This window comes from Haliotis rubra, unplaced genomic scaffold (genome assembly GCF_003918875.1).
Source record: "Haliotis rubra isolate DU_JTF1 unplaced genomic scaffold, ASM391887v1 Scf332, whole genome shotgun sequence".
Classification (NCBI taxonomy): domain Eukaryota; kingdom Metazoa; phylum Mollusca; class Gastropoda; order Lepetellida; family Haliotidae; genus Haliotis; species Haliotis rubra.
Genome location: NW_025767005.1, coordinates 422085 through 432601, shown reverse-complemented (window position 1 = coordinate 432601; position 10517 = coordinate 422085). Strand labels below are relative to the sequence as shown.

Below are 10517 nucleotides of genomic sequence, written 5' to 3'. Positions count from 1 at the left end.
CTCACCTCACCTCACAGTAGATATCGCTTGTGTGAGATCAAGCCTTACTATCCATATGGTGAAACATAACCAGTGTCATATACATCATATGTGCAGATATCACTTTTGCCTAGCAACCATTGTTTCCGGATTTCGTCGTCTGTGACGTCATTAAACAATTGAACGTGACGTCAGTGAACAAGGCAGTCACACTTGCTTACCTTTTTTCTTTACAAATGTACATAAATAAAATGGATAATAAAAACATTATTTACACTCGCAAGTGTGCCACACGACTTATGCGAAACTCGTGCAAACTTTCACACTCGTTTCGTATAAGTCGTATTGCACACTTCCTCGTGTAATAATCTCTGTATATCGCAACCATTAAACTGTTATAATGCTATTACATCATTAGTTAATGACCTCACAATGCTTTAACATCACTAAGAGCAAAACCGACAATGCTATGACGTCACAAAGTTGATGACATCACAATGCTATTACGTCATAAAGCTGATGAAGTCACAGTGCGATCATTGCTCAAGAAGCCTAATGGTAGTTTTGTGTTCATATAAATTCATTCTTTTTACTGATAACTGATGAAATATATCAACACTCGTTGATTAAAGTAACAATATCCACTGCAAGCGTCGGGTATTTGTAACTTTACTTTTATCAATTTTGTAATAGAGATTCTCTCTATATATTCATTCTGACTGCAAGATGTACAAGGTATATTATAACACTTAACGCAGGTTAGAATTGCTCTTCAGCAACCCATGCTTGTCGTAAGAGGCGACTAATTGGATCGGGTGGTCAGGCTCGCTGACTTGGTTGACACATGTCATCGTATCCCGATTGTGTAGATCGATGTTCATGCTGTTGATCACTGGATTATCTGGTCCAGACTCGATTATTTACAGACTGCCGTCATAGAGCTGGAATATTGCTGAGTGCGGCGTTTAACAACAAACAAAAGAATAAACATGGTACATACTTGAATTATCTAAATACTATATATAGTCATATGCCAATGAAGACTTATTGTGTGATCGTTGTAGCAATAGAGACATATCGGACAGAAAAAGGAATTTGATCGACCTTTTAATATGCACTAATGTTGTTATAGCGCTGACATTGTTGCCATGATATTGCAGTAGCAATAATACTACTGTTGCACTCAGATTAGCATTGCAGCAACTGTCTTGTGTTAGTGCTACAACAATCTGAGTGCTACAACATCTACGTGCTACAACAATCTTAGTGCAACATCACTCTAATGTCAGTTCTACAAGAATCTTCGCAAAACAACAATCTACGCGCTCAAAAATCTTAGTGCAACAACGCTCTTATGCGAGTGCTACAACAAACTTAACCCTACAACAATCTACGTGCTACAAGAATCTTAGTGCAACTACATTATTATGTTAGTTCTACAAGAATCTTAGCAAAAGAACAATCTATGTTAGTGCTACAACAATGTGAGCACTACAATAATCTACGTGCTACAAGAATCTAAATGCAACAACATTCTTATGTTAGTGCTATAGCAAACTTAAACATACAACAATCTACGTGTTACAAAAATCTAAGTGCAACACCACTTTTGTGTTAGTGCTACAACAATCTGAGCAAAACAACCTAAGGGCTATGCCACTCTTAGTTCTTAAACACTCTTGCACAATAACACTGTTACTCCTTCCACAGACTTTCTTCTCAGGTCATACTCATTATTGAAAAAGAGAAATACCTTCCTGGTAACTGGCGGAAATTAGATATGCTGTTTCGTTGTTTTGTATCTCAGACAACAAAAATGGCGGATGGAGTGGCTGGGCAGAGTGGGCACATTGTCGTGGTTTTCCGTCTTTGGAGCGTCGCGTTCGTTACTGCAACAACCCACTTCCGGAACTAGGCGGAAGCTGCACTGGAGCAGATGAAGAACACAAGCCATGTAAGCCTTAGAGGTTTCTGTTGAAACTGGACGAAGGTGTAAGCTTGGACATAGCCAAGTGTATATATGTATATGTTTTTTGGAGTAGAGTCATATTTCGTTTGCTCTCGTTATTTACATTTACGCCATTAGCCTTCAATTTTGCGCTTTTTTGTGTATTTGTTACGTAATAATCTCGCGATATCACGCTCACCAAAACATAGCAGATTACACGGGATAAGTGAAGAGCATACGACAGGCATATTTTGAGATTTTTCGCCCTTACATTACCATATATTTCTTGAATATTATGATGTTTTGTTTGCTAGGAATCAGTTATGAAAATGTAGTTTTTCAGGCGGAATATTTCTTTACGCACCCATTCAACTTGTATAATTTGACATGAAATATTTTATTTGTTTGTTTGGAAGTTTCAGGGGCTTTGATATGTTATTGAAACTACACATGGCCGACAGTAATATTTATCTGTCGAAAATCTGAATTATTCTTTCCTACTGAGAGAAGCTAATGTATGTGTGTATGCTTTAGGTGAAGCTTACCTGTACTGGACACTTCTGAAGCAGGGAGCCAAGATGTCTACGGCAATCAAGGCGAAGATCTCAGTAAGGTCAAAGACAGACTGTTGTACTGCCTGCCTCATGTATGCTGAATGCCGTGGCGTCAGTTACAGCAAAACTACGTCATCATGCATCGTTGCCAATCCTGCAGCTTCCTCCTTTGAAGATGATGATAATTGGGACACGTGGATCAAAAATTAAAGAAACTTGAAATTTGAGGAAAACACGAATACGTGAAACAATTAATTTATGTCACTTTGATGTTTTTACACTAAGTCACTTTATTTATTATAACCATTGTCAGTTTCATCTAATATATCTTGGTATCATTTTCTTGCTGGAAATCCATTGTTTTAGATAAAGTTGCTTTGCTGAGAACAAGCCATGATGAAAAACCCGAATCACTCTGCCAGTATGGATACATAGTTCTAAATTTTCTACATTACCATAATACTGTGTCTATTTCAACTTTCTCATTATGAAGTTGTGTAATCATAAACTATGATGGGCAAAATTCAATCGATTGAGGGCAAGATATGATTATTTCACCTTTTGAAGTTGGGTTTTGACAGATGTATCCCCATTTTTATTCTATACCTTTGTGCCTCCAACGTAAATTTTCCATCCATGGTGTCTCCAAATAGCGGTAACATGGAGGTAATGGATGACTTCAGTGTAGGAGCTGCCACTATTCCACCAGCATAGATGTCCCCCGTTTTTCTTTTATCAGGGATAATATTAACAACCCAGCTCACGTGAGGGTTTGCCTCATTATTTTCCTTCATTGTTGGAATCCTTATTGTGAGTGAGTGAGTTTAGTTTTACGCCGCTTTCTTAGTCCAGCAATATCATGGCGGGCGACACCAGAATGGGCTTCATACATTGTATCCATGTGTGAGTGAGTGTGTTTAGCTTTACGCCGCACTCAGCAATATTCCAGCTATATGGCGACGGTCTGTAAATAATCGAGTCTGGACCAGACAATCCAGTGATCACCACAACATGAGCATCGATCTGCGCAATTGGAAACCGATGACATGTGTCAACCAAGTCAGCGAGCCTGACCACCCGATCCCGTTAGTCGCCTCTTACGACAAGCATGGGTTACTGAAAATCAATATTCTAATCCGGGTCTTCAGCGTGACCGTATGTGACGAACGAACGCTTTAACCACAAGGCTACCCCATGGCCCCCTCATTGTCTGGAAACAATAAATCAGTAAGACTGAATGGGGTGGAGGAAATCTATGTGACCACTTTTGACTTTCGGAAGATGCGTTATAATGGAACGCTAACAGAAGTGGTGCCTACTCTAAATGTTTCGCTACATCTCAGAACTAGATCAACAGCCTTAAGGGAACCATCTCTCTTTGGACTAATAGTAGGCGCAAGATATTTGATTTGTAGATGAAGTCAGTTTTGACTCTCAGGTGGAAGGACACCTGACTAACTGGACAAAATCGTTCCTCGTATGGCGATCTAACCTAAGTTACTGGTGCTCTGTAGCCCCTCTTTATATTGTTTTGTCCTGCATTGTGGAAAATGTTTATAGTTGCTAGTTGTAGTTTGTATCTTTGATAGTCTAGTTGTTTTACTTTCATTTGTCGTCAGTAACATTATTTTTCTGTAAATATGGCTGAGATATTGTTGATGTGACTATAAACCCCAACTCACTCACTCATAATGAACACTTTTTGTTCAGGAAAAAATAACATATTGGCGTTGGGTATGTCACATAAAACAAAGACAAGTTACACAATGAAAAATATTCTTGTAGTGTATGGCCACTCAAAAGTCTAATGTCCATTCATAGGTTTTGTCTCTGCAGTTTGGTTTCGTCAAAGGCCTCTTGTGTTTGCCTTTAGGCAATATTGCATTTAAGTGTTTATGCAATTGTGTAATTATTCTCTTTGTAATTATGTATTTTTTGTGTGTTATTGTATGGTATAATGCTTATAGTTTCCAAGTATACCTACCCTTGGATGTTGTTATTTAAATTTGTATGCAAGTTTGTATTTAGATGTTTTTATAATTATTAATTTTATATATATGTATGGTATAATGCTTGCAGTTTCTACCTTATGCCTTCATACGAATAAATGTCTCCTTAAAAAGTAAAATATTTTTGTCATTACTGTGGGGTTCTTATTTCAGGTCATTAAAAACATTATAAAAAAACAAAACAACAAACAGAAACACCCCAACACCATTTTGTTTTCTAAAAACGCCAACTTTTTTACTGGTTTTGCACAAACACGCAACTTGTTCAAGTATTCCTGAAATAATGTGATGGTCCTCTGACGGACAAAACCTGAAAACAGTGTCAATATGTAATGTTATAGGTCTGACAATAGAAAACAAACAAACCCTGACAAACTGCCGTATGCGGTCCAGCGATACATTGTTGTAGCGTCAGTCCAGGGACATGTCTCTGCATAAATGGAAGCAGGACAGGTTGCAAAATCTGATCGCTGTACTGGGCTGAATGTAAGTTCCCTCGAACGACAACAAAGGGAGAATGTCCGTGTGCGCAAAACGAACCCCATACCATTACGCTTATGCCACCAAATCTGTCCACATCAAGGACGCAGACTTGAGCGTGGCGTTCACCTAGCCTGCGGCACAGGGGCGTGTCACGCTTAGAAACAGCGTTAATGGACCCTACCCTAGTACTATATAAAAGGAAAGGGATGTAACGACGGAACAACCCCCTCCTCAATCTAAGTTAGATTTCACCACGTAAACTATTTTTAAGGCCCCGTCGAGGCTTACGGATCGAAAGACAGATGACTTCCCTACAAAATGAGCTGTAAATGGTCATAATCGGATCATTATTTCAAAAGTTATACGCCACGACTCACCGAAAACAGCTACCTCCGCAATGCCAAGCCAAAATAATGGATCACCCAAGACAGCGAAAACTCACCTTTTAACCTTGTTGACAGCACCTATGTAGGGCTAGATTCGATCGGCAGCGGCATTCCACGGGTCTAAAAACTTATTGCAACATCTACAAATCATTTCCCCGACAGTAAGCAGACATTTTCTCCAAAACCATCGACAGTCATACTCACTTGTCGGCCATAGATGGCCTTGATATTGACTCGAGAGTAACATAGATTGATCCCCCCTTCCGTTTGGGAGCACGGTTAACTGTGTAATCTAAGAGTGACTGAGTGAATAAGATTTGAAGTCACATCGGCAATATTTCAGCCAAATCGTGATTAAAACAAATTCTACATTCATGATAAATACACATAATTTATAAAACCCTGTCAGCGAAGGACAGTAAAATTACTAGATTATAACAAAATGAGTTAAAACTAGCTAACATATATCTTTAAAAGTAAACAACTATTTTGGACAATACGATGTAAAAATGGGCTATTTATCGCCAACAACTGAAGGTAGATCACCATACTGGGGTCCATGGGTCCACTACTTTTGCTACCTGCATGGATCCAAGCTAGATTTACACCATCCCTTCAGTAATCGAAGATGTCGCAACTCGATGTGAAGAGTTCTTGCACAATTCCGCTCCTTTCTCATTAAGATGTCTGATTTGTTTAAACCGTATACGTTCTTTCATTTCGCTTTGTTGTAAACGGTCACCTCCGAGGTTCCGTCACGTAAGGATGACAAACCATGATATGAATTACTACTTTTTAGAATGCATTCTAATCCGCCTGTTTCACAAACTCTGTGTCAAATGTCTCAATCGTGGCGTGAAGTAACGTGAACGTAATATGTCGGGCGACAAAAGCCAAGGGAATTGGGGCGATACAATAACCCCAGAAATCAATCCGGCGTGACTTGGTACATTTACATCTCACCGACGTGACATGTCATAGGCCCCTGAGGGACTGTCTGCTCTCGACAATGAACATAATGTTGTTACGTATCAGTAAACATTGCTGAGTTAAGCGTAACACACCACCGAGTTTGATCACGTATTACTTTCAACTATTTTCCCTGAAAGTAGGAATACAGTGTTAAGAGTTAATGTGGTTTGACCAGAATCGTCAATTTGTGATTAACCTTACTTTCAAATACCCTTACTTTGGATAGAAAATTTTCAAAATTCCAGTTCGTCACCTGAGAACCAGAGTGTTCTATCTCCACTTTTTGAAAAAAATGAGTTAAGGATTTTATGGGTACTTCTCATGGTGTATTCTATCTCCAAATACAATTTTGTAGCTGTATCTAGCTTAGAAAGGGGTTTTCAGACAATTAACATCAGTTCTATCTCCCCAAATCAAAACGGTTTTCAGTTCCATACTGTTCTATGCCCCCAACTAATCAAAACGGTCGTTTTGGTCACATGACTTGGAGATAAGCTGCACCTGAACTTTCGTCGGATGTCACATGGAAATGGGTAGTATTTATCTTCACTTGTTCATTGTAACTCTTGTTTTCTCGAATGGAAATTTCTCGAGTGTGCAATAAGTGATAATTAACCCGTAACATTCCAATATATTAATTTGAAATGTAACGATTGATAATTTTGGAGTAAAGGCACTATTTGAAGTTTGACATGGAGATAGAAAACTCTAAGAGTATGTCATGTTTTCCTTCTATGTTTGTTGGACATAGACCATTTTTTAATATCACATATGTTTCATCTTTTCACTGTTCCTGATGCAGTCACATGTAAACACGGTTACCTGAGGAAATCATCATTGACATTCTAAGCTATGTGCCTTTGAAGGAACTACTATTGACTGTGTGTAGAGCGTGCCAATATCTGCATCAACTTATCATGAATTCACAAAAGATTTGGAAAGACACAGAATTCTATGGCCTGAAATTGACATTTAAACAGCTGCATGGTCTTTCGCTCGGTCCCATTACTTTTGGTATTTACAGATATATTTTACGGAAGTTGAAGGCCCAGTGTCCATCACTGATTATATTATAACAGTGTTTTTTAAAGCTGACAAACTACGATGGTTAAACATAAGAGAGATGAATGTTTCTACTGTTGGATTGTTTGTGAGTTTGTCCAACTTTGAACTGTTAAATGTTGAACAGTGCAAATATATGTGTGATGAAGATTTTATCATCATCAAAGCATGTGAAAACCTGGAACATCTGAATGTGAGCTTCACTCATGTCAGTCCGAAGACGTTAACAGAAATATTTCAAAAGACAAAGAGGTTGTTTCAATTTGGAAGCATTTGGAGTCAAATTCAATTTGGATAACTGCATTGAATTTTGAAGCATTGTCGGTTGTTGGTGATCTATAGCCCGTTTTTTATTTTGTACTGTCTCTACTGATTTAATTTTATGATGGTGTACTAGTTTTAAATTTATATCTGTGATGCTCTAGTATTTTTACTGTCTTTCGATGACAGTTTTTTTTGTTCTTCATTTATTGTTTTCTATATTGACATAAATTACCTTGTTCCCGTCACTATATGGCCGAAATATTGCCGATGTGACGTTAAATATTAACTCACTCACTCACTCATTTAAGCATTGCGTATTTCTGGACGATTCCTTCAGTGAAGCGGGCTTTAATTACTATATTGAACAGGAATTTGTTGATTGCCAATCCAGAATAAGAAACTGAGTCATGTCTGAAATTCTTGAACTGGATCAAATTCTAGCGTTGGTAACAGAATATGAAGATGATGAATCTGATGATAATGTTTATGAGGTACAACCGGTCATTAATATGGGAAATGATGGCAATGCAGTGTCTTCTGATCAGACCAAGAATGCATGTATTCCATCAATCCAAACAACAGAAATTCACGTGTCACAAATTGTTGAAGTTTCAATTTCACACATAAATGAATCAAATTCTGCAGATCATGAAGAATTGATTGCGCCCTCAAGATCCCGAAAACGTAAGAGAAAACCAGCATCATGGAAAAAAAGCAAAGGGAAATCCTCAGACAATCAGGCAAAGAATATGTCTCCACTCGTGGATTACAAACTCCGAAACGCAAACAAAAAACAATGAAAGACTCTAACGGGAAATGCAAATTCAAATGTGCCCAGAAATTTAGCACAGAAGAGAAGGCAGCCATTTTGTATACCTTTTGGTCTTTTGCCAATGACCAAATAAGTAATTTCTATAATCAAACTGTAGAAAGGTGAAAGAAAAAATGAAAACGAACCAAAAAGGAGCACACATGCATCGCCTAATATTGAACACAGAATTCAATTTGGACTTCCATACCCCCCAAGAATATATCTGTGATACGTGTGAGGAATTTAGAATGAAGGAAAAGTACGATCTTCTGGATCTGACTCTCAAAACAGATCATGATCTACATATTCGTTCCAAAATCGCAACAAAATCAGAACGAGATACAGACAGAGCAACAGCATCGTAGTCTGCTTTCGCCTCCATAACGTTATTACTTGCCCCAGAGTGAATATATCAAGCTTCTCTTACCGCAGAAAACTTGCTGTGTACAACCTTACGGCACAAAGTACTATAGGACCTACAGCATACTGTGCAGTTTGGCATGAGAAACTTGTGGGAAGAGGAGCCAATGAAATAGCAAGTGCTCTTTGTGCTATTCTTGACAGGACCATAGCAGACCATTCTCCTGAACACCTGACACTGTGGTCTGGTTCATGTGTGTGTGTCACAAAACCGTAATTCTGGGATGACATTTGCTCTCAAAGATATTATTAGAAATACATTTGTTCTGTCAGTGCAGCAAAAGTTTTGCGAACCAGGCCACTCAAGCATTCAAGAAGTTGATAACATTCACAGCTTGAAAAACAGCTCAGTAATACAGATGTTTTCAGTCCTCTTGGAGTAATCAAGAGCTTTAAACGTGCAATGCGGAATCCAGTTGTGATAATACAGATGCGAAAGCATCATTTCAAAAGATATCTGGAGGCAGCAAGAACTCTAAACTGTAAGGACATCCTTTTTTCTCTAAGGTCAAACACATGATCTATGACGCCAATGATCTTTTTTGGGATGAGATATCGTACATCTTTCGAGGTGAATGCTGAACTCAACAGGATATGAGGAGGATGTCGTCTCCACCTAGAGGAACTTGTGTTGAAAATTGGCCGACTGTCAAACCCTGTTCCACACAACATGAACTCATGCTGCAGACCTCAGATCTATGTTGAAGTTCATCACCCCAACAGATAGACTTTATATTAGTGGCTTGATCTCATAACATAAACTCATTCAAGAACATGTTTGATGTTCATGGTTTAGGGACGTCAATATGTGTCTGATATGTTTAGTGAGTTCAACTTGTAACTCAATGGCAAAGTCTTTTAAACCTGTTCCAAGTTTTGAAGTTGTTTAAGAGATTGTTTGTTTTTGATACCACAAAACTGATTGTCTTTACTTAAACAATACAACAGTGATCCATGACATCAATTTGTGTCTGATGTGTTTAGTGAGTTCATTGTTCTAGTTCCCTACGGCAAAGTACTTTATACCTGTTCCAGGTTTTGAAACTTTTAAGAGATTGTTTGATGTTGATTCATAGACTTTATTAGGGATATGCTCTTATCATAAACACATGGCTACATCCAATTAATCAATAAGATGCTAATCAGCACATCCAGTCTGAATTATACATTACAATCTAAGTTTGATTCTCAATATCAATATTTTAACTTTCCTGTACTAGTTCTTGTTCATAATTGTTTGACTTTTGCCAAATGTTCCCTGTTCACCGAGTCCTTATATATTCCCATATGTTCAAAGGAAATCACCATAAAATATCAATGACCAGCATACTTTTGGTTTGAAATAGCAAAAGTACATGTCGGTTTCAAGCCTGTGCACTCATGCATGGAAATCAGAAAAATAGCATTACTCAAAGTGTTAATTTGAAAATAAAGGTATTTCCTATTCATTTGTCTTATTTCTGTTGTTTTCAAAATTTGCTAATTCGGCACTGGCAGTTTTAAAGTGTTCCTGAGTCTGGTAGTTTATGCTCAACAACCTGGAACATTTCCTTGCTCAACAGACTACTTCTACCGCACATTCGCTAAGCCCGTTGATAAAGTAAGTCCAGCTTTATCAATTGGCTGTGT

The 10517-nt window shown here is 38.1% G+C and overlaps 1 protein-coding gene across 1 annotated transcript; it reads left to right on the top strand.

Annotated features, from left to right (window-relative positions):
• Positions 1-476: 476 nt before the first annotated feature.
• On the top strand, positions 477-3340 carry LOC124284255 (abnormal cell migration protein 21-like). Its single transcript, XM_046720323.1, has 3 exons — positions 477-537; positions 1787-1933; positions 2462-3340. Exons 1-3 carry the CDS (start codon positions 477-479, stop codon positions 2689-2691), a joined length of 438 nt encoding a protein of 145 aa, XP_046576279.1. The 3' UTR covers positions 2692-3340.
• Positions 3341-10517: the final 7177 nt, after the last annotated feature.